Source organism: Dendrobium catenatum, unplaced genomic scaffold (assembly GCF_001605985.2).
Source record: "Dendrobium catenatum unplaced genomic scaffold, ASM160598v2 fragScaff_scaffold_1671, whole genome shotgun sequence".
NCBI classification, from domain to species: domain Eukaryota; kingdom Viridiplantae; phylum Streptophyta; class Magnoliopsida; order Asparagales; family Orchidaceae; genus Dendrobium; species Dendrobium catenatum.
This window is the reverse complement of record NW_021320133.1, coordinates 285258-311499: the sequence shown is the minus strand read 5'-3', so window position 1 is coordinate 311499 and position 26242 is coordinate 285258. Positions and strand designations below refer to the sequence as shown.

Below are 26242 nucleotides of genomic sequence, written 5' to 3'. Positions count from 1 at the left end.
AAGAAAGGAAAGAATATATGGTCATGTGAAACAAATATCGAATTGATTGTGCATGATTGAATACGGAGTACCAAAGACGGTGCCAAAGGCACATATGGCCCTTGGGGCAATTGAGGAAAATAAATGGCCAAAAGATGTGTACCTGATCAGTACAAGACGGTACTCCGGGACGGTTGAATATGTTAAATAAGTAAAAGAATATGCATTAAATATAGCTATGACATATGTATATGACATTTACATACCTTTCATGAGGACATAATCGAGACATTAAACACATGTTCCCCTTTTTTCTTAAAGCATGTAAATCAATATTTTTATGTCAACTGAGCATGTTTAGGATTAGAACTTTCTGCTGAGCGTAGCTCATTTCCTAGTTTTGTGAAATTTTCAGGAGACCCGACTCTTAGGTGATGGCTGATCACCCGAGGTTTACTTATAGACGACGCTTACCGGGTGACAGGTTCCTTTACTGTCTTTAGTAGTAGTAGATGTTGTAGTTATTTTTGTTATTTTGGATGGCATACAGAAATTGTGTAGAAAACATTTTATATGGCCATCTTATACATTTTGATAGACTTGTGTTATGATCATGTTGTAGAGGTGCTTTATTTATTTTGATTAGCTAAAATTGAATGGAATTGTTGATGAGAAATAAATTTCGCGTCCGATCTCGTTCCCACCTCGTATCTATGAGCTAACCGGACCGGATCGTGACACAGGGAGGGTGACGGGAGCAGGCAGTGGAGGTCAGGTGTTGAGCAGTCGGAGAGGGAGGTGAGCTTCGGCTGCGGGAGGAGAGTTGGACGGGGCTTTGCGCGTGGAGATTCAGAGAGCCGGGAGGAGCTTGGTCGGGTTTGCGATCGGGAGAGGGAGGGGCTCGGGATCGGCAGAAGGAAGCAACAGTCGAAGACTCCATTTGCCCTGGTATTTAACAACGATCGGGATCGTTCTGCGAGGTAGGTCGCGGGATTTAGGCAGGATTTTCCGATCGAGACATGAGCGGCGCTGAGCTACAGGATTTTACGGGATTTCTTGCTGGATTCACGGAGATTTGGGCGTCTCGATGAACACGAGGTATATACGTGGGATCCTTGATTTCTTTCCTCTTTTGTCTGGTTTATACAGAGGTTAACAATCCCAGAGCTGAAGAATCTCTTGAAAGTCTAGAAGAAATGGAAGTTAAGCATGTTCAACTCCAAAATATGATTGGGGCTAGTTTTATTAAATCTCTAGTAACTTCAACTCCGAATACTTAATTAATTTTCTTAGCGTGGAGATATTAAAGCTGGCCATCTTATTCATGTCAGGGTAATGGTCGATGTTCAATGTGGTTCATTGTACTATCTCAGCTGGATCCTCTAGTTCAGGTTTGCATAGTTTGGTCTTTGGCATGGTCAACTTGACTTGAAATCATTATTTCTCCTTCGACTGTGATTTTGATCATCATCATCAGCCATTCCCAATTTTTCAGAGCCAGTTAGGATTTTTTCCCTGGATTGTGCAAATTGTCTGGGCCAAGGAAGTAAAATCACATGATAACTTAGCTTGTGATGTGTTAAATAATTTGTTTGATATTTTTTTTTCATGCCTACTGTTTTCTTTGGATTGGTACTTTGAAAAAGTGATGGTACTTGATTATAAAGAACAAATTTTCTTCCATCAACAAGGTAGATAAGATTGACATTTTTTTGTATCTTTTCTTCATGTCCTTGCTGTAGGAGTCTTAAAGATGCTTATATTATGGACATGCTGTTGAGCTTTATTCTGTAACATTTCTCCATGTCTAAGCATAACTTTGTCTGTTTTATTATAGGTTCGTAATTTGCGCATAGGAGCCATGATGAAAACCATCTTACCAGCATTAGCTCAGGCTGTGGTTTTGAACTGCCACTCACCTATGCAACATATTGGATCTTGTGAAAGCCTAAAGCCACAACTTCAAGTACATGATCCACTCATTTTTATTGATATTTGATTGACTTTATGTTATTTTGTGGTATCTTCATGTTATCATATCCCTTGAAAGTTTATTTATTGCTTAAGCCATTTGAAAATTTCTTTGATCTTTTTGTGCCAGTAAAACTTTCATTTACTCGTTTTGTGGGTGATATCTTATGGGTTAAGCATCCGTTCTGCCGCTTGGATATATTTCTTACAAATTTATTAATTCTCAATTAATGTTGTCGCCTTTTACATTATCTGACTTCATCTATTTAAGTACTCACAAGTCCAATCCATTGGCCACTAATGCAAAAACCTTGGAACCAGTACTATCTTCTGCTGACATGTTACCCTGAATAGTAACATGTGGGCAATGAATACTGCGTGACCTGACCTGGCTTGAAGGTTGATGTATATAGTAACCTGGTTGATTGACCATGAAACAAATCCCAAATTTGGGCCAGGAAAGCCTATCTTATTATTTGCCATGCCAGACTCCGGAACAGGGTTACAGATCCAGCGTAAACATGGCTTAACAGCATGCAGGTCTGGTCCGATATTAAGGAGGCATATTTCCTTTTTCGTTGAAGCAACCCTCGATGCCATCTATTATTGTATTTTGTTTCGTTTCATAGAAAGTGGTTTTTTAAATGAACCATTAAAATATTGTTATAATGGTCAGCTTAGCATCCTAGTTGCCTATTCAGTTAATCAATAACATTCAACTTTCAGGTTTTGTGATCATGTTCCTTGTTTTCTAGATTGACTGGTTCTATTTATTCATTTCTTATTTTTTAATCTTTCCAGGGGATTTGTGCAGCAGTTACTGAAGCCTATAATATATCTCCAAATCTGGTTTGTATTTTTTGTCCTTACCAGATTTGAACTGGGTAGTTTTCTTGAATTTGATAACATTTTGTTTTAAATTTTATGTTTATGATGAATTAGTTCCTTTTTTTAAACTGAAGTTGCCTTATCATGTTCCTTGAGACCTTCGAATGTTAGTTCTTGCTCTATGGTTATCTTCAGCAGATGAGATCGAGCAAGATGAAAACCCAACAGAAATGTTTCATAAATAAGACTACGCTCAAGAACTCAGACGGAAAATAAATTTGAGCAGAACCAAGGAGTATCTATCGTTTCTGAAGCATGCAACTAAGCATGGATCCAAAATTGAAAGAAAGAAATCCAAGGTCCGCCCAAAAATCAGCTTGCCAAGGGCATAGAAAATTCATAATGTCCGCATGAGATCAACAGACCCTGAGGAGCTTGGATGAAGTAGAGATAAAAAGCCGACCCACCATAGCAACTGACTGTGAAGAACTTCTAAACCATGGGATCACCAACATATCGGGCAATTGAAGAGAAGCAGGCTGAACATGATTACTGCTAACACCAACAAATGAACAATATTTCTAAATGAATATTAGCATCAATAATATCCTCTTATCTTCTGTATCTTATCATCTAAAGACCAATCGATTCATCTAAATCAAATGAATTTCTATTAGATTATCCTCCCCAAAGACTAGTAATCAGTTTCCTCCGGTTGTTTCAGTATAAGCTACAACTTGTATTACACCTGTCTTACGTCCTTATGGTTTTATACGACTCTCTTGTTTGTATTCATTTGTTATTCTGCATTGGCATCCATGCAGCATTTGTTGTGTTATTATGGTTTTCTCACATTTTTCTTGAGCCTTAGCCTTCTTGGTACTATTGATAATTTCATAATGTTTCCATAAATATGTTCGATTTCAAAGTTCTTTGAAGTCAATGAAAGCACTTACATAGGCACACATGCATATAAGCATTACTTTATGCTGTTTCAACTCCTTTTCTGTATTTCATTTGTGATGTTATGATACTTTTTTGCTTCATTGTGGTAACTATTATTGAATTTGCTATTTAAATATATCATTTTTTTTTTAAATTTATGCATGGCCATGAGGCTGAAGTTGAACAAGGTCTTACTTACTACAGCATTGCTTTCATTTATTTGTGTATTCATGCTTTGCTCAAGGCACTTTTTGTGTCAAATAGGAAGGAGAAGGGGCAGGCCTGACATAACATGCATAGGAATTGCTCAAAATATTTTTCGAAGAATAGGTCTAGTAATTCAAACAGAGCTTAGTAGGAACGAATGAAAAAAATGTGAATTCATATAAACAACACAAAATGATGTTGCTTCTTTGTGTATTGCTTTCTGTATAGTTTTGCTAGCTGCAGAAGCACCTTTTATTTATGAGACTTAATGAGTGCATAATGGACAATGAGTTATGATTCTGAATATCAAGCATAGAAAAGAAAGGACACTGGTGACGAAGAAGGCCACAGACGATTGGAATTAGGGACACAGCATGCCTAGGATAGTATATCTGTATATTTTAAAATACGTTATATTTCTAGTACTGTATCATAGACTTAAAGATAAATTAAGAGAAATGAATAAAAATTATAATCCCCATGCCTTGCACAAATGAATACAATAATCAGAATGGTAATGAATCTGTGTAAGGATGATAAAAATGTGATAAAGATGGTAATGAGAGTTGCAGAAGACAAAATTAGATTGGGATCTAACCAGGTTAGAGTCATTGTATTATTCAGTTTGTTGGCAAAATATTTCTTGGTTGTGTCCCTTTGGTGTCCTAAGCTTTTGGAGATGGCAGTTTAAAATACAATATTCAGAAATGTTAAATGCTTTATATTTCACATTGCCTCATTGTGTCCCAGTGTCCTTTTTGGCATGCTTCGTCCTTTGGTTTGTCTATTACTGTTTTTGGATTTGGGTGATTTGTTTGATGTTTTAGATTTCAATTTTTCTTTCTTGTATACTTGAAAAACATTTTATACATTAACTCTTGAAGAGTGTCTTTTTTTCAGTTTGCATGGGACAAGAAGAAAAAACTTGTACGAATAGATTTTAGACTCAGCATATATGATCCCAATACTATGATAACTAAAGTTCTTGGAATGTTTCTGTATTACATTCTGGAAATGCTTGAACTCTTATTTGACATCTATTACTTGTAGTTTTTGTTTCTCTAAAGATTAATATTGTGAATTGTACTTCAATAGGATTTGCTTGTTCCTTCTCTCTTGAGTGGAGGAATTGAGTTTTCTGCTTCTGCTTTGACAATGGAACCAGGCACACCTATTCCACCTATGCTTGCTAGGTATGTTATTTGTTCATTTGCCAGCTATTTTTCTCTGAATTTTCTTTGAGTTGACACTTCTGTTATATGTCTTGTCACAGAATCACCAATGGTATCAGCCAAGTACTGAAGTTGTTCCAGAATAGAGCTTTTACATGTGAATTCAAGTAAATTTTATTTAGAAATGGTGTTCCTTTTGCAACACACTGTAATATATATTTCTATAATTCTACCTTCAATGCTAATCACTTCTTGCTATCTTAATTAAGTTAATTTAGGTACTTTTTTATAATTTGAAGTATATTTTGTTGTTGTATAGACATTCAGCTTATGTAATCAGGTGGCCACCGCATTTGATTAACATTATATATCAATTATAAGATCTTCAGTAAAAGTATTTGAAGGATGACTATGTTTAACAGTAGAGATTCTCAACAAGATATAATTTATTATGATATCTTCATATATTTGAAGAATGACTATGTTTGATTCAAAAGGCCCTTAGGAAAAAAAATTGCTGGTTTAACTTTGAAAGGGTAAATTTGTAAATAAAAACTATGGGGAGGTTAAATTTCAAAAATGTGAATTCAGAATTGTGAGTGGGCAACTAAATTAGGATAGGAGAGAGGTCTATATGGAGAAAATTAAGGCTATCCAATATTCTTTCCCAAAATTTTCAACCTATTTCTACGTGTTTGTCCACTCTTAAGAAGATATCAAAGGGAATATTTGTCACGACCCGACTCGGATGCTCGATTTAACGAGGCGGGAACTAAAAGTCGGACGGTAGGATCTAATCATTTCAGTTCATAAACAAAACAATATTAAAACATTGAATTCCTCTTAGCTTTCATCTGAAGAGCCACTAACAAAATTCCTCAAATACTTAACATTTGTCTCAAATCATAAATTACCTGTTATCTGTTGCATGTCATCTTCTATAGAGGAGCTCTTCTCTTTCTCTCATTTCTAAATCTTTGGATATTTACCCAACAACAACAACAACAACAACATCAAGCCTTTATCCCACTACGTGGGGTCGGCTACATGAATCCTTTTTCTCCATTGTGTTCTATTAAAAGTCAAATTCTCATTTAAACCTAATAAAGAAAGGTCATTCCTAATATTTTCTAACCAAGTCTTTGGATATTTACCCGAAACAATTAATTAGTGGAATGAGTTTATACAGTAAACTCAGTAGGTAACTGTTAAAACGATCAACATGAATATTCTTTATTTACAATACACTAATAATCTTTAATATGCATCTTATCCTTTCTTAACTCTATTTCATTCATTTCAGTCATTTATACATATCCGGTCGTATTCCTTTAAAACATTATAAAACTTTAATATTTATTCATTTTCTCATTTAATTCGTAGATGAGCACCGTCTAAATGTACTCAAAGGTACAACCATTTTCATTTTTTCATTTTCCTTTTTCGTGCACGGGTAAGTTACTTCCCCAACCAGTACCATACGGGAGTGAACTCCTGTAAGTTGCATGCATATCATTTTCCTTTCTTTTACATTTATTTTGAACTTATCGATTCATTTTCATATGTCACTTCTTCGTTTGCATACTTTCTTAATACATACATGTATCATATAATATCCTTTTTCACACATATACACAATTTCATTCATGTCATTTCATTCATTCATTTTCTGTTATAATAATATTTACATTCATTTATGCATTTGAACTTTTAACATTTCACACATGTAGTCTCTAAAAAGTAAAACTTTTGAAGCAATACTATGATATAAAATACTATATCATATTCGAAAGAATATACAAAATATTGAATTTCATAATTACAATTATCCACTTTGATTCTCCTCCAATATTTTTCTTGTATTGAAATCCTTTTAACTGTTCACATAAATATAACATTTTAATTAATATTAAATCTCAATTTGAATGACTCAACAAACATTGGATTTCTTCCACATGAAATTACCTTACAAATTTTCACTTCTCTCGTTGTTGAGTCTTTGTTGAAACAAACTCTTACAACTTGGTCTCCCTTTAAATCCCTAATATTAAACAATAAATTTTTTATAAAATAAATATGCTATCTAACAAAATTCATTTGAAAGTCTATTTACAATGAGGGGATTTTTTCCCAAATCCTAAAGCTTCATCTTTCTCCAGCACAAATCTCCTCTCCTCGCTACCAAATGTCTTCCTTACTGTCAAATTAAAATTTTCCACTAATTATAGTAATGATTAGGAACAATTTATAAAATTTTGAGAAAACAAACATTTTTCCTATTTCCTTTCAAATTGTTTTTCTCTTTCACCGTAGTTTCTCCCAAATCCCCACTTGTATAATAATAGGAATGAAAAGGAGTTGTTTAATCTTACCCTCCAACGCGATCATTTGCTAAAAATGGCGAAACAAAAAATTCCCCAAGCTTTTTCGCAAGTTCGGCCGTCCGCACCCACCCTTGCCTGTTCGCGAACGTCTCCCCCTCTCTATTTCGTTTGCTAAAACCAACTATTCTTAGGTCGCGTCTAATAATAGGTTGGTTGGCCTGTTCGGTTGAACCAGCCACCCAACCGGTTTATTACAATCTCCCCTACTTATAAAAACTTCGTCATCAAAATTAAATCAAGTATAAGGAAACATACCTTAGTTAAATAGAGATGATGATATTGACTTTTCATTTCAGCTTCCTTCTCCCAGGTGGCATCTCTTTCCATCCATGCTTCCATAAAATCTTCACAAAAGGTATTGCTCTATGCCTCAACTATTTTACATCATAATCCAGTATTCTTTCAGGTTCCTCAATATATTTTAAATCAGGCTGCATGTTAATAAATTTGGACCAATTCTCTTTGACTCATCTGATACATATTTTCGAAGCACTGATATAGAAAACACATTATGAATTCCTTGTATATGCACTAACATATACAATTTGTAAGCCATTTTTTCATTCCTCTATGACTTCAAAAGGACTTATGAATCTTGGACTCAATTTTCCTGTCTTTCCAAACCTTTGTATACCTTTCATTAGACTGACTTTTAAGAAAACAATTTCTCCTTCTTCAAACTCAACTGATTAGTGTTTTGCATCATAATATTTTCGTTGCCTGTCTTGTACTGCCTTTAGTCTGTATCTGATCATTCTTATTTTGCTAGTAGCCTCATCTACCAATTCAGTTCCAATGATTTTTCTTTCACCTGTTTCTACACAACACAAGGGTGTTATGCACTTTCTCCCATAAAGCGCCTCGTATGGTGTCATTCCAATACTAAATTGAAAAGTATTATTATATGCAAATTCAATCAATGGTATATGAGCCTCCCAATTTCCTCCAAAATCTAAAACACAACCTCAATAAATCCTCTAAAGTTTGAATTGTCATTTATGATTGTCCATCTGTCTGAGGATGAAATGTTGTACTGAAAGTCAATATGGTGCGCATAGCTTCCTGAATTTTTTTCACAATTTAGAAGTGAATCGGGCATCTCTATCAGAAATAATTGATTTTGGATTTCCATACAACGTCACAATTTCATTCACATATATTCTTGCCAACTTCTCCAATGAATCTGTCTGCTTGATTGGTAAGAAATGAGCTGACTTAGTTAATCTGTCAATAACAACCCATATTGCATCTCGACTCTGCCTTGACTTGGGTAATCCAATTACAATGTCTTCCCATTTTCACTCTGGTATAGGTAAAGGTTGTAGTTAACCACTTGGCTTTTGATGTTCTGCTTTAATCATCTGTATCATCTGACAGGGAATATATTTTACTACAAATTTTGTAGCATTCTTTTTTAATCATGGCCACCAAAACAACCCTCTCAGTTCTTGATACATCTTTATACTGTCTGGGTGAATTTCATAAGTTGAAAGGTGAGCTTCTTACATTATCTATTCTCTTAAGTTTTTAATATTTGGAATACAGATCCTGCCTTTCTACTTTAGTAGTCCTTCCCTATCTATAACAAAGTTCTCTAATTGTCCTGTTTTCATATTCCTTATGATCTTTTGAAATTTTTCATCTTGAGACAATGAATTGAGCACTCTATCCTTAAAAGTAGATTGAATCACCAATTGATTTAATATCATATATTTCATATTTCTCTGATTGACCACCGACAACTCTAGTCTTTTCATGCTTTGATTGTCTGTTCCTGCTGGGTGATTAGCCAATTTGCATTTTCAAGAGCTTTTCTGCTAAGTGTATCCGCAATTACATTTGCTTTTTCAGGATGATACTGTATGTCCAAGTCATAATCTTTAATGAGCTCTAACCATCTTTTCTGTCTCAAATTAAGTTCTTTTTTATTGAAAATATATTTAAGACTCTTATGATCTGTAAACTCTTCACATCTGACCCCATATAAGTAATGCCTTCATATTTTGAGTGCAAAAACTACAGCTGTCAATTCTAAGTCATTGGTGGGGTAGTTTCTTTAATTAATAAGAATAAAATCAAGTCATTGCTGAATGGCCAAGGCTAACAATAGTTTCTCAGGTGAGATGTTTTATGGGTCTTGCAAGTTATTACAGGAGGTTTGTAGAGGGATTCCTCAGATTGCAATACCGTTATCCAGATTAACTCAGAAAGCAGTGAAATTTGAATGGAGTGATCAGTGTGAAGAAGCTTTCCAGAAGTTAAAGAATTGACTAATGACATCTTAATTTTGACAATTCCATCAGGTTCAGAAGGATTTCAAATTTTCTGTGATGCTTCCTTAAGGGGACTTGGATGTGTATTGATGCAGCATGGTAGATTAGTGGCCTATGCTTCAAGGAAATTGCCACATAAATTCTTTCACCACTAATCACATGCCCAAGAAATTTTACACTGTTCAACCAAAATTCATATTTTAAAAATTTAGCATATAACTTATTCTCTTTAAGTGTTTGCAATACTGCCTGCAAATGATTGGAATGACTCTCTTCATCTGTTGAGTAAATCAATATATCATCAATAAAACAATTACAAATATGTCTAAGAATGGCTTAAAAAATTTATTAATCAAATCTATAAATACAGCTGATGCATTTGTCATTTTAAAAGGCATTACCATAAACTCATAGTAATCATACCTGGTTCTAAAAGCTGTATTTTCTATATCTTCCTCCTTAATACGCAACTGATGGTATCCAGATCTCAAATCAATTTTAGAAAAAATTATTGCTCCCTCCAGTTGATCGAAAAGATCATCAATTCTGGGTAAATGATATTTGTTCTTAAAAGTAAGATTATTCAGTTCTTTGTAATCTATGCACATTATGAAACTTATATCTTTCTTCTTTACAAATAGTACTAGAGCTTCCCAAGGTGAGAAACTTGGCCTGATAAATCTTTTATCTAGCAATTCCTGTAATTTCTTAACTGACATTCTGTTAGGTGCCATTGACGCTGGTTCTTAACCTGGTATCAACTAAATAGTGAAATCTATTTTTCTTTCTGGTAGTAATCCTGATAAATCATCTAAAAACACCTCTGGATACTCTTTGATTATAGGTATATCTTTCAACTCTTTAACTTATTTATTTGTATCATTTACTTGAGCAAGAAAATACTGACATCCTTTGGATACAAATTTACATGCTTTCATATAAGTGATTATCATTAAAGAAATTTCTCTCTCCATAAAATTTCAATTCTTTTTTTCTGGGAAAATTAAATTTAGCAATTTTTCTAGTTGCACTCAATAATCACAAAGTGCTTTGATAACCAATCCATTCGTAAAATTATGTCAAATTCTTGTAATGGTAAAACATTCACTATTGCTTCAATCTCTCTTTCTTTTATTTTTGAAGTCACTGGCATACATCATTTACATTCACAACAGGCCTATTTGGCATCAAAACTTCCAAAATTTCATTTATTCCATAAACATTCAATCTCATGGATTTAACAAATGCCTTTGAAATGAAGGAGTGTGAAGCTCCTGTATCAAAACGGATCTGAACAAGCTTTCCTTGAGTCGTTAGCTCACCTATAAAATTACATAAAAAATAACATAAACATTCATAATACATATTTATTTATTTCTCATTTTTTTTATCACCTGTAATTACTTTAGGTGAATCGTTAGCATCCTTCTGAGTCAGTGCATATATTCTAGGCAGAGTATTCTGTCGGCTTTGACTTGGTCTTGGAGTAGAAGCAGCTGATTCTCTTGTTCTTGGTCTTCCAATATTCTTCTGAGATCCATTATTTTTCTCTGACTCTCCTATTGATCTTTGTCTCAAAGTAGGATAGTTCTTGACAATATGACTTGGTTTATGACACCAAATACAAGTATTTGTACCAGATAAATATTCTCATTTATGTTAGCTTCCACATTTGCTGAAACTGTTCACACTTGAACTGTCACTGTTACTGGACTTAGTCTTCTTCTAATTAAACTTCTAAGCTTGTGAAAGAGGTTTACTATGCAAATCCTGTGAAGTTCCCATATCCTCACAACTTTTTCTCTTTTGAAAATCACGTCTCCTTTGAGTATTTTGTAAGTCCATTTCTATCTTCCTAGCCCTTTACTCCAATACTGAATAATCTTCAATTCCAAATAGAACAATAGGCTATCTAATTGCTTCTTTCAATCCAGATAAGAATCGATGACATTGTTCCTCTACAATATGTATTAATTGAGAAGCATATCTGGATAATGTTGTAAATTGAGCTTCATATTGCATAACTGATCTATCTCCCTGCACCGGTCTCATAAATTTATCCTGCATCTACCTCCTTGCAGAAGGATGCACGAACCAATCTCTGAACAGTTTTGTAAAATCATCCAACTTAAATTACATGTCTTGAATCCCTCCTGTTTTGTTTTTATGTTGGCCTCTCCACCACCTTTCTGCTTCTTCATCAAGAGCAAAGACTGTCAGAGAAACTTTCCTCTCCTCTGGACAGAACATTCCTTCTAAAATTTTTTCAACCCTTAATAACCAATTTTCAGCTTCAATTGGTCCTTCTACTCCTTTAAATAATAGTGGTCTCATATTTTAAAACAGTTTGAGATACTTATCAATAGGCATTCCATCGCCACTGCTACTTCTTGATGGTTGATTCTTTGAGTCTTGGTCAACTAAGTCATAGCTGTCATCATTTGTGCTAATGCATCAAGATTAATATTAACATTAGGCACTGGTCTTTCAACTTCCTCTACTTTATCCTCTTCTCCAAGATCATTTTTGTTCATGTTTTCAATAAGATATTCATTTTACATTAAATTTTTAAAATATTAATAATCATCCTAATGGGTCTTCCAATATGATTCATATCTTAATTGGGTCTTTGATATCACTTTTATCACGACATGGCCTGGATGCTCAATTTAACGAGGCGAGAAATAAAAGTCAGACTGTAGGATCTAATCATTTCAGTTCATAAACAAAATAATATTAAAACATCAAATTCACCTTAGCTTTCATCTGAAAAGCCACTAACAAAATTCTTCAAATACTTAACATTTACCTCAAATCATAAATTACATGTTATCAGTTGCACGCCATCTTCTATAGACGAGCTCTTTTCTTTCTGTCATTTATAAATCTTTGGAGATTTACCTGAAACAGTTAATTAGTAGAATGAGTTTATAAAATAAACTTAGTGGGTAATTGTTAAAACAATCAATATAAATATTCTCTACTTACAATACACTTATAATCTTTACTATGCATCTTATCCTTTCTTAAATTTATTTTATTCATTTCAGTCATTTATATGTATCCGGTCGTATTCCTTTAAAACATTATAAAATTTTTATATATATATTTTTTTCATTTCCCCAGTTAATTCATACAATAACACCGTCTAAATGTACCCAAAGGTACAACCATTTCCATCTTTTCATTTTTCTTTTCCATAACTTTTTTTTTGTGCACGAATACGTTGCTTCCCCAGTCAGTATCATACGGTGGTGAACTCCTGTAAGTTGTATTATATCCTTTTCCTTTCTTTTTCATTTATTCTGAACTTATTGATTCATTTTCATATGTCATTTCTTCGTTTGCATACTTTCTTAATGCATATGTGTATCATATAACATTCTTTTTCACACATATACACAATTTTAGTCATGTCATTTCATTCCTTCATTTTTTGTTGTAATAATATTTACATTCATTTATGCATTTAAACTTTCAATATTTCACACATGTTAGTCTCTAAAAAGTAAAACTTTTTAAGCAATACTATGATTATACAAATAACTATATCATATTTGAAAGAATAATACAAAATATTGAATTTCATAATTAAAATTACCCACTTTGATTCTCCTCCTTCAATATTCGTCTTGTATTGAAATCCTTTTAATTGTTCATACGAATATAATATTTTAATTAATATTAAATCTCAATTTGAATGACTCAACAAACATTGGATTTCTTCCACATGAAATTACCTTACAAAATATTCACTTCTCTCATTGTTGAGACTTTGTTGAAACGAACTCTTACAACTTGGTCTCTCTCTTTAAATTCCTAAAATTAAACAATAAAATTTTCATAAAACAAATATGCTATCTAACAAAATTCATATGAAAGTCTACTTACAATGAGGGGATTTTTTTTTAAATCCCAAAGCTTCCTCTTTCTCCCTTACAAATCTCCTCTCCTCGCTACCAAATGTCTTTCTTATTGTCAAATTAAATGTTTCCACTAATTAGAGAAAGGATTAGGAACAATTTATAAAAGTTTGAGAAAACAAACATTTTTCCTATTTCCTTCCAATTTGTTTCTCTTTTTTACCGTCGTTTCTCCCAAATCCCCACTTCTATAGCAATAGGAATGAGGAGTTGTTTAATCTTACCTTCCAACGCGATCGTTTGCTAAAAACAGTGAAATAAAAACTTCCCCGAGCTTTTTCGCGAGTTCGGCCGTCCGCACCCTTGCCTGTTCGCGAACGTCTCCCCCCTCTCTATTTCGTTCGCTAAAATCGACCCCTCTTGGGTCGCGTCTAATAATAGGCGTGTTGGCCGGTTCAACCGAACCGGCCACCCAACCGGTTTATTACAATATTACCTTGATTTAATTTATGGTTATTCATAACTTGAATGGATGTCGGAGATTCTGGCTAAGGATTGGTAAATAGATGCTTCGTCGTGAGATTTGGGTTTTCTCTAGATTCATCCTTGACTTTAGAGGTGGAGAGATAACCAATTATTTATGTATCCTTTAGTGCTCATGTGCTGGGTTTTTTTGTTTCTGTGGATGGACGTTTCTCTTCTTGAGAGGAAATCACTATTTTTCACTTGATTAGATTTTTATGTTGTCACCTTCAAATAGAAAATCAAAGCCCTCCATTCTCTTTGATATTATTAAACTACTTGTATGCATGATTTCAAGAAGATTTACAATCAATTACAAAATTCTACTAGTTGTAAAAAAAATTATAAAATTTGTCGACCCCTATGTGAATGGAGGGACTTAATATAAGTTTTAATTAAAGCAGTTATACTGAAATAACAAATTCGAGGGCATTTGTGTTATTATCACAACTAACGCTTGTTGCAAGTATAGTAGAGGTGAGATGGAAAAGAAAATAACATCCTTGAGTTGCATTAGCATGAACGGTGGCAACTTGTAGGAGTGTTGAAATAGATCTTGATTTAAATCATTAGTCATGCGTTCTTTTTAAAGAATCTTATTGTTCGTATGCATCACATCATTCTTTGTCATTGAATTTCATCCTTATTGCTAGAATCTACTCATTATTATTAGACATCATTCATTATTAATGACAAAAGTTTGCTTGTTTTTAGCAAGTGGTGCATCTATGGAGAGGCGGTGAGTAGGAGGCATATTGACTCAGCAAAGTTTTGAACTTTCGGAGTGATCTATGAAGTATTGATGCTTTTCTAGTGGTTGGTTTGGAGAGGTGACCAATAGATTGTCCCTTTGGCTACAACCCCAAAATGAGTGATTTGCTGGCTCAATGTTTGTAAAGCCCATATGATTGAAATGACTGGCTATCCAGGTGAGCCAGTTTGATCCATTATTAGAGTAAGGCTGTGCTTTTCATCCAAATTTGTAGGAATGCATAGAGAATTCTCCAACTGAATTAAATTGAAGCCCTATTTACATACTTTGAGTGGGTCATTTTAGTCCTTTTCATGTTTAATCATAATAGATGGTGGAGATGAAAGCTTCAGATGATTTAAAATTTATTCGAAACCCCCTTCTTGTAGGGCAGTTTGCCCCACCTTTCTAAACTAAGGTTGGCTCAAGCATTCAAAAACAATGTGATCATAAAGTCTTTGATAATTGATCTGAAGATGCCACATTGTTGATTGTGACATCATGATTATAATGGATTAAACAAATTTAAGTTTTGTTGAATAGATTGATGGAAATAATTGCAAAGTTTTGCTGCCCCTCCAATTGGTCTAACAAAATGAATGATATTGTTCATTTTAAATGGATCAACTCATGTCCTTAGGAGGAGCATTTAGAGACAAACAACTCATGTTGTGGTGGAGTGTAGAAGAAACTTAGGGAAATTGTTGTCTTTTAGAGTAATTTATATAATATAGAGTGAACGGCATTGTAATGGATGTTTGCATAGTGTTTGTAGGTGGTTGCTTCTTAGGGGACTATAGATTGACTCATTGATCAATGCCAACCCTAGATGAGAGGTATGAGTTTACCATGATAGTAGTGGACGCCACTCAAGCAGAACTTGTTGGGGCAAATACTGTGTAATTTATTGGTTTTCACTCATCTTCTCATTCGTCCACACTCATGATCTAAAGAAATGAATCCAAATAGCCGGTATTGTTTAATTGTTCAAATCAAGCGATCTTAGCAAGTTACTCCATGAAGTGCATCTAACATCCAAGCAGCGTATGACTAGAACCCATATGCGATCAGTCTCTAAAGACTATTAACTGAAATTTCCCAACAAATTGAATATTTCGCCCAAACCGCTCATTAGATGTTGTGGAAGATTCCAATTCTTTCTTGACACTGCAATAACCTTTCGTACCCATGTCACCCACTAAAGAACCGCCAAGTGGCCACTATTGGCACAATGTGATAACCATCCTCTAAGATTCCTCTAATCACATAATGTCTCTTTTCCATGAATACACAACATTTCATATTAGTAAGATAGTCATATAGGGTTGTGAGTAAGTTGAGTCAAGCTTAAGTCTTGGTTAACTAAAGCTAGGCTCTCCTATTGAATGCCTGACTCGAACTCTAGCTTGACCAGGAGTTCAACTCCAAATCAAGCTCAAGTCGAATTCATATAGGGAGTTCAAGCTTGGCTCATTTGTATATCCCCAAGCTTAAGCTTGACTCGAGAACTTGAGATCGTCGAAGAAGATAAGGAAGTCGTGGTAAGAACACATTGAAAAAGGATCAAAGAGACCAGCAGCATTAATGAATTCATTGCAAGAGCTTGATGAAGAAGACATCGGCGAGGAAGTAACAGCAGGAGTTTTCTATATAGGGCATTGATGGGTCCATTGGCAAAGAATTCATTGCAAGAGTTCACTATAGAAGGCATTAATGGGTCTAGTAATGACGAAATCATGGTGGGATTTCATTGTGGAAGGCATCAACAAGTCCAACTGCAAGGAAAAATGTCGTAGGAATTCACTATATAAGGCATCGATGGGTCAACAACATTTGGAGAAGAAAAAATAATTAGTAAAACTTGTAGCTCGTTCGAATTGGATTAATTAAAGCTGTGGAAAATATCAGGATTTAGGGTTCTTAATTGAGCTAGCTAGTGATCCAATGAGCCGAGCTGACTCAAACTTGAGCTTGAGCTTGTGCTCGTATAACATATGAGTTATTGAACATCATGGCTCATATGAGTTATTGAGCTGACTCAAACTTGAGCTTGAGCTTGGCTCGATAACATAGTGAGGTAAGTTTGTGCTAGTTTGCAAGCTAGCTCCACTTTTGCCCATACAATCATATGATGTCCAACACATCTAATTAGCCTCTGCTTCGTTTAACAAATGTCCCATTATTAGTAGTAGTGGCAAAACCTTGAGCAAAAATGAAATGAGGACGGGTGAATAACCAAACAAAATCTCAAAAGTAAGACTCCAAGTTTACATTGTTCATTGAGATTCACATCATCCATGACTACATATATATCAAGCTTCAAAAGAGATACATATGAGAGATATTTCACTTCATAGGGATAATACCATTTTATCTGCATTAATGATTGAGAAAGTACACATCCACTTGTTGTGAAGATAGGTGTTGAATGCAGAGAAAAGCATTGATAATACTTCTTTTCTATTCTCTTCTCTACTTAAAGAACTTCTTCCTCTTCCTTTTTATTTTCTTATGAATGTGGGATGCTTTACAAATGAGGTTTATATGGATCTATATAGTGAAGAAGTTCACCTTTTAACATTAATGATCAACCACCATTGAAGACTTTCTAACCTCAATTGTACACTTTGTGGTAGCCTCTATTTAGGATATTATGATAGCCACCATTTTGAAATTTTCAGCTGTTGTAGAGAGCCGATATTTTTTAATAAGCTGAAAATTTGAATTCACATTTAACACCCTTCTACATCTTTTGCTACTAGAGTTGATCTACATCACGTGTCTTTATATTGTTGTTATCAAAGGGATCCTCTCTAGCCAACAGGATGCCCATAAATAACTCTCTTTGTCCCTAAATAACTTGCAAGAACTCAAGCTTATAGCCTAAATTCTGTAATATGAAAGCCATTGTACCAAGTGTATTTTTGCTTCTTATTGTAGAGATTGAGGAAGAGTGATCGAGTGACCATCATGATCCTTTGTTCTTTATAGTGAAGCTTCTCTCCCTTTTATGTGCAATGGACATAGGCCAACCAATGAAATCATTATCATACCTTGTTTCTTTCGATTTTTCTTTCTCCTGTCTTGTTCTCTTTTCTCTCTAGCTTCTCTCTCTCTTTAACACACACACAACACCTTCATTAAGAAGTAAATTGACTCAACAACTTAATTTACCCCCATTTCCTCTCTACGTTTTTCCCTCTATTGTAAATTGGTCGAAAGTTTACCTCCACATGCCATTTGATATGTCAGAAAAATTTTGACAGTTTGCATTTGGTTGGGTTGATTTGACATTTTCCAACCATGTAGACTCTATTTTGCATTGTCAAAGTGCTCATAGGCTCAATGCTTTAGACCTTGTCTAATGGTTGATCACTCCATCTCAAGCTTGTTTGGTCACCGGTACAGTAACTAATCAAATTGGGCTCCAATGCAGCTCTTTTGGGTTGCCTCAATGTTGACCAACGGACATGGAGCCGAAACCAAAGCTAAGTTCCAGAAAACCAGGAAGAAAAAACTTCATACCTCGTATATGATAGCTCAGTTGACTCCTCCGTTGAATCTAGCTAAAATCCCGCTCAGATACCTCGGCACCATCAAAAGACCTGAGCAAATCCCCGAAATCTGGCTGATATCCACGTCTTCTCCGGCAAATACCGTTGAAACCTCGTGATATGCCATGGTTTTCGTCGTTAAAAGCAAATCGAATGAAGCCCTCAGTTCTTCTTTTCCATTTTGCTACTTTCCTCCAATCCACTGAACTACTTTTGTCGGCCTCAGCTCCTGTGACCAAATCTCTCTACCGACTCACTTCTTCCGCCTGTAGCTCATCATCTTCCAAGCTTAACCACCTATCAAGCCACCGCAAACCTCCTCCCTTGTCGAACCCATTCGCAAGCCAAAGCCGGCCTTCCACTAAGCTTCTCCACCACTGTCCTATCTCCACTCTCACAAACCGCGAGCCTCATTTAGAGACCGAGCCCCGACTTGCATTCCGACCTCAAACTGTTAAATCGAACCCGAGAGCAGGCCTCCTTCAACGTCATTCTTCCTTGTTCACTTCTCACCCACGAAATCCACATCTGTCCCGACCTCTTCACCTGCTCTAGTGGAAATATCCCAGTACCCTTCCACCTTGCCTGCACCGATCTCCTCCCAAGACACTATACCCATGCCTCCGACCTATATATCCAAAGCCCACTCTCTAACCCAACCCATGAAGTTAAACCTTTGCGGCGCACCGAAAGACCGCCCATACAAGCTTTTATTGTGCGTGGTGGGATGGGACCCCGGTGCGACGCCTACGATGAGGCGGCTAATCACCTAAAGACTCATTTCGACGTTCGTGGCGCACAGAAAAACTGGCTATACACTTCTTTATTGCGCGTGGTGGGATGGAAACCTGATGCGACTCCTATGGCGAGGCAGGGTCACTTATAAGTACCCTAGAGCGGGGAAAAGCCAACTATGTTTAAAACTTGTACATTCAAAGATCTCATATACGCCTTTATTGTGCGTGATGGGAATGAAGACTACAGCCGCGGTGTCTAAGGACACCTGCTATACACGACTTTATTTAGTGTGGTGGGAAGGCCCAGGCTCCTGTAGTTTCCCCTAAACAGGGGAGACGTCGGGAGGCTGTCGAAATTTTGCCTGAAAATGACATGTACTTGGACTCGAACTTTTGAGCCTTTGAACAGAATTTGAACTTGATTGAACACATATAAGAGACTTGAACAAATACGAAAGACATGAATTGGGACTCAAATGAATGAACTATAAGGACTTGTATTTGAACACAAATTAAATGACTAATCAAGACTTGGACCAAAATAAAATAAGTTTGAACTTGAACTTGATTTGAATATCAAGTGAATATAATTTGAACAACTAACAAAGATTTGCAACTTGACTATAAAGGACTTGGTCTTTGACTGGAATATGAACATCAATCGATAAGCTATATGGAATTTGAATTGAGGAATAATCAATGTTCCAATGGAATTTTCATTCCAATTGGAATGCAAATAAAGGAGGATGATCTATCCGAATCTCATCAAAGCAAAGACCCATGCACAAGTTCATTCTAAGCTTTGACATAAAGTTTATTTGAGCAATCATAATCAGTCTATAACGACCACCTCAATTGGAGTGAAGGGATTTGTATCAAGTTCATCATGTACCTTGTAAACTATCTTTGAGGACAAAGAGTTTACAAGTAGATTTCTAAACTACCTTTGAAAACAAGGGGTTTGCAAATAGAATTTGTGCGTAAACAATGGGAAGATAGTGTAATATGTGGCAACCTATCTACAGATCATCATGGAAAATCTTTAATGAATGTCATAGTTAACTCATAAAGATCATGTCAATGCATGTCTACGATCAACAATAGTACTTATGCTTTCCTGACACATTTAGACATCATACAGTGAGTATTATGACTTCCCCCTAGTCAACGACAATGAATCATGAATAAATACAGTGGTTGCACACGCATGTTGAAGGTCAACACACGATGAGCATGATAGATGGCAGATAAATATGTGGGGAGTCTATTAAAAATGAACACAACTCATTCAACAGTCAACCTCAATTCATAGACAAGCCCATTCATCTACCTATAGGTAATGGTGATTGATTTGCAACGAATACAACATGTACATGGGAAATTTGTCAAAAGGCAGGGATGAAGGGACCACGATGGCCTGGGATGACGAAACCATGATCGGGTCCATCGTCGATTTCCCCACCATCCTCTTTAAGTGCAAGATGGTGAAATTTCCAATTTTAAATATCAAATGTTTTAACCTTCCAATTTCTAAATGTCCAAATCAAAACCCATGCTGCTACTATATGCTTGATACCATGTATCTACGGATACAACATATCTGATCGATGACTAGCCTTAATCGAAAGTTCTCTCTCGTGATCGAGAGGGGTAATTAACTTTAAGGGCTTGCGCCTATAGGAAACCAAAACTCAGATCATAAAGTCCTCACAAAATGAGGGCGAAATCTCTGGATAGTGTCTTATCTTCCAAAATTTACCCCGGAACTAAATTTTGTTAAAACTCCCCTGAAAAAAAAGTAAGTGGGCAGAGGCTGGGGTCGAATTTTCGGAGCCCACAATCAAGATCATGCTTCAAGACAAAATATGCGTTTGATTGCATAGGTTTTTTTTTTATGATTATAACAGTTTTATTCCTGAATGGCTGGATGGTGACAGCCATGTTAAGAATCAGGTTTGTTTTATTTTGATGCAAACATCATTTTGGTAATTAACTGATGATGCATTGGGGAGCAACTCTTGTCAGAATCAAGTGATTGACGTTTATCTGTTTTAATACCATATTTGAAGGACCATGAAGTTCCATTATTTGGAGCCTAAGTTTGCATCCTTTTGATGTTTTGTTATGAAACGACCATATAATGTATTGGTTTAGAGCCAAATTTTGTAGTTTTCACAGTTCGGTTCTATAATATGAATTTTTATTGTTGTAATAGTTGTTGCTTTGCCTCCAAATGCAACAGTCTAGAGCCATCTGAAGTAGTTAATTTTTTACTTTTGAGCTGTGAGGTTATCTTAGATAGAAACTCTAGTGTGGACAATTATTAAATCATTTCCCCATTTTTGCTCTAGCAATTTACTAAAAAACGTCTGTTTTCCTTGTGTTATTTTCCATGCTAGTACTCGGCATTGACAAATTTTGTCACATCATCGTAATGACCCTCACCCAAAAAAATTGATTTCATCTTGCTGCTTTGCAAATCACTAGCAATGTTTGTGTGAATTCACAATGCACTCCGGGCCACTTTAAACCATGAGACTGAACTTGCCAGACTTTCTTTAATTTTAAAATGGCCTAGCATTACCCTCATCAGGTGACTAGCATAAAATGATGTTCTATGGAAACCTATTTAAATGAAGCTGTTCTAGAGTGATGCCGGTGTCAGGTTTGATTAAGCGTAGGAGTATATATAGTATGTGATTTGATATCACATTAGGAAAATTATGCTCATAAGTCAATTCTGAGCCCACCAATTATGCGTGTCTCTAGGTATTTCTTAAAATTGTTGTTTCTCAACGTGAATTTTTTGCTCTTGCATTGGTTGACTTGACATTGTAATCTATTCTAACTTATTTTAACATGGAGGTCTCATATTCTTTGATATATAGATTTCTAATAAATCCTTTTGCTATAGATATGATGGTCAACGTGCCCAAATTCACAAACTTTCATCTGGCTCCATACGAATATTTTCACGCAAAATGAAAGAGTCAACTTCTAGATTTCCAGATTTGATAACAATAATAAAAGAATTTTGTAATCCGGCCCATGCCACTTTTATACTGGACACGGAGGTAATCCTTGCTGATCAAGGGAATTTGATAGCACGTATCCAACTAAATTTGTTTGCTAAAAGCCTTTTCTTCACTGTGTGGTTATTTGCTGGTTCCTTTTGCACTTTTGTCATAGATTGTTGCTGTTGATCGGAAGAATGGAAGTAAGCTCATGTCTTTTCAGGAGTTATCATCACGAGAACGGGGTAGCAAAGATTATTCAATTGCAATGGATGGCATAAAGGTTGGTGTGAACGGGTGAAAAAGATTTAAAATAAAAATTTCCTCCCTGTTATCTTTCATGGTTTATTTATATACATGTATGCTAATGCTCGACACACCACTACATGTCTAGTTTTACAGATAGAAAAACATGCTTTACCTTGATTGTAGTATGCATTCCTGATGTAGATAAAGTTGCATGCATCACAAATATTGAAGAGTTAATGACCAAAGTAGTTCCTAATTTTTTTTTTTTTTTTTGGGTACATTTTAGCCTCTGACTTTTCCAGTGTTCAATTTAATCCCTCCACTTGTCAAATTTGAATCAATTTGGTACTTAAATCAACTTTATCATTTATTTGGTTAAAAATAAGTGGGGGAAGTTTTTTAATGATGGTATTATGAATTGTTAGAGTTAATCTCACTATTTAATATCGGCTCCTACTTGGAAAGCTTTCCTTCACCAATTTCATCCAAAGAGATGGCATAGTTGACTTAAGACTTAATTAGTTTAGATTTGGTGAGTTGAGGAACTAATTGAACATCTAAAAAAAATTGAAACTAAAATGAACACGTAAAAATTCTCAGAATAATTTTAGTTTATCCGTTCACTCAATTATTAATTTTAAATGATCATGCACGTCTTTTTTAGGTGAATACTAGTGGAAATTGCTGGAACTGAAGCATACGTTTGCTGTTTGCAATTAAATTGCCTCAAATATAGAAACATGGGTTAGATTCATAATTATTATTTTTGAAGTAATTGCATCCATGAGAAATTTTTAAATAGCGATTTACATGAAAAACTTTTTCGATGTTATAATTTTCAATGTCAGGATATCTAAAGTTAATCTAATATTACTGACCTTTGGCCCTTTATTTCGCGGCAACTATTAAAAATTTCTTTTCTTTGTGATACATAAGCCTAACAAATCTTTGCAGGAGATTAATCTTTACCTTTTGTTGTCTCAACAGTTCTCAAATCACTTGAACTTTTTGTTATCTGAAAATATGAGGATTTATACATCTATAAAGGTCCTATGGTTACGCAATCAAATGAAGTTAAATGCTTCTAAAATTTCAAATTGAATTAAATCTCTCTTCCATATAAGTTTGCAGTATATTTATGGTCTCACGCGTACTTTGCTTAGATTTCATACTTGTGACTGAATCATGTCCTGGTGATAAAGATGATGTGCATTAATTTTCTTTCTGCGCTATCAATCCTTGATATCTGAAAGAATGATATTCTGAACCATTGAATTCAATCGATAATAACTTGCAAGCGACTGAAAAAAAGAATTTTTTTTTGAAATCATTGAAAATTGATCTGTTCCAGTTGTTTTCCAATCTCTAAACTAAAAATTTGTGCCATATGTTTCCAGTGTTTGTTTATCTTTATATATACCAAACTAGTGGACTTGATTCCAAGAGACACTTGTGTATCCTCTGATGGCAAATGTCAGAATTTTAAATTTGAATTCAAATGCATTTATTAGTTAACTGCATATGACATATGAACATGATACGATCTTGACTTTGAAATTTACTATTATTCAATTTAATATTTAACTATCTCATCATAAGTGTAATCTGTCATTTCTCTTAAATTTAAATTCAAATTTAATTATAATAAACTTATAGTTACGTATAGATTTTTATCTTTTTTATTTAATAGCTGACTACTTTAAATTTGAGTTTACGTTTATTTATATTTTTATTTTAAATTTTGTTGTTCAACCGTCAACCACTTTCTCATGCCTGGGCCTTTACATACAATTAACACCGAACTTCATTTAGTTCTTTTAATTATCCCTTGAAACGAAGTGGTATCGACTAGTTGTTTTACTAAAATAAAATGCAGAAAATGAAAAGCAAGATGCCGAACAGGGTTTTGATTTTCTATACTATCCATTCCAACCTGTGTAAACAGTATGCTTGCTTATTTCAAAAAAGAATTCTTATCCTTTTTAGGGATTTAATTGTAGAAGTTGAACTTAAAGAAGTTCTCTAGTAATATAAATTGTAAATTATTTTATGCTTTCCACTGTTTTAGTATCAATCTGCCCACTAGAGGATTTGATTAGCACCATTTAAGATCCATAACCATATGATCTTTGAGAAAATTGGACTGTTGGTACTTGAACTGATTCTCCATTATGGATGTTTTAATACCAAATGACATTGATATTATTTCCAATCCTGTAGTATTCAGGTTTTTATGTTTGCATTACATTTCATAGTTCCCAAGATTTCAAGTGTTAGTAATTTTTATATGAATTCTTAATCATTATCTTGCATTGGACATTCTCTTGCAGGTAGATATTTGTGTTTTCATTTTTGACATCATGTTTTCAAATGGAGAGCGGTAATTATCTTCAACCTTTTTCTTCACGAATCATCAACCCTTTTTTCCTGGATCTTAAGTCCTTACAACAAGTGTTTTGTTCTTCCTAGATTATTCTTCATTTTTTGTCAATATGAAGCCCAAAAACTAGATTTTTTGTATTTTGTTAATTTGATGACGTGTTCTGTTCTGTAATGCTTTTACAATAGCTTTCATTTCCTAAATAGATAATTTAAGCAAATAGATATCATAAACTTAGATTATTGTAAGCCAGGTTTATGAATGATGTTTTTTATGAATGCAATTCTGATTATGGTAATTGTCTTGTTATCCCAGGAAGGTTGTTGCTTAAACATGATCTATTTATTATCTAGTATGTATTCTCCATGTAGCAGCAAAGATTTAATTTAAATGTTGCAGGAAGTAGAGCAGCAGAGCTAAAGATAGGGCTCCAAATAAACCAAGCCGAGCTGACTGGGACCTTGTTCGTGCTTGACCTCATTTTTCAAAATCCTGTTTAAGCTCAAGCTCGAGTTCATGCTCGATTTGAATAGTTATAGTAGTGTTCAAGTTCAATTCGTTTGAAATAATAGTTTCTTGAGCTTGCTATACTCAACTTACATGATCAAATGATCCTTATCGAGCTAATTAATAAGCAACGCTTTTGAGAAACTTATTAGTTAACTGAACAAGTCCTATCGAGTTTATTAATGAGCAACCTATTTGATGCAAGCAAAATTTTGAAAAAGCCCCAAATTTTTGCTACCAAAAGCTACTCTTCATAGGGTAATAGAAAATACATCAAAGAGCACAAAATAGACAAAAAAAGAAACAATACAACTTTTTATAATAAAAGACTCTTACAAACTTTGACACAAAATCAAAACACCTAAAGGAGCTCTTCTTTGCTTGATTGAGAAAAAGGATACAAGTGGCACTACAGGAAAACCCGGTGTTACCGGCGAATAAAATCCGCCGATAATATGTGAAATCCGACGGAAATATAGGTTTCCGGCGCACGTTCCGGCGGAATTTTATGCGCCGGTTTGGTTCGCGTCGGTAAATATCTTCCGACGTTTATAATGCGCCGGAAAAGTTTCGGGCGCACTTTTCGGCGCATTATCGATGCAAAAAACGTTGTGCAGCTGGCGACTTTCAACCGGTAAATTCCGGCGATAACTGCGCCGGAACTTTGCGTCGTATGAGTCCGCCGGTAATTACGGGCGGATAAAGCGTCGTTGGTACGCTGTAAATAACCTACGGGTTGTTTACGACGCAAACTATGCGTTTGAAATCTCCGGCGGACCAGACGCCGGAAAAGGCACCGGTAATTTCCGGCGCACACAAAGACGCCGGCATGATCGATACGATTCGTTGTATCGTCGTTTCCGTCAAAGTACCGGCGCAAAATCCGCCGGAAACCTGTAGCATTGT

At 34.9% G+C, this 26242-nt stretch overlaps 1 protein-coding gene across 4 annotated transcripts in view; it reads left to right on the top strand.

Moving 5' to 3' along the window:
• LOC110095953 (DNA ligase 6) overlaps window positions 1-26201 on the top strand; it is a 73433-nt gene extending 47232 nt beyond the window's left edge. Inside the window, exons 5-10 of one of the 4 annotated variants that reach the window (XM_028701298.1) lie at window positions 2752-2799; window positions 5026-5123; window positions 5204-5269; window positions 22101-22260; window positions 22376-22483; window positions 24780-26201. In XM_028701298.1, the coding sequence (XP_028557131.1) occupies window positions 2752-2799; window positions 5026-5123; window positions 5204-5269; window positions 22101-22260; window positions 22376-22483; window positions 24780-24833 (534 nt within the window). In that variant the 3' untranslated portion in view covers window positions 24834-26201. Of the gene's footprint in view, window positions 1-2751; window positions 2800-2976; window positions 4202-5025; window positions 5124-5203; window positions 5270-14858; window positions 15074-22100; window positions 22261-22375; window positions 22484-24779 lie in introns of those variants that run through there. The other 3 variants (XM_020821686.2, XR_002303029.2, XM_028701299.1) reach the window with 3 other exon arrangements.
• Window positions 26202-26242: the final 41 nt, after the last annotated feature.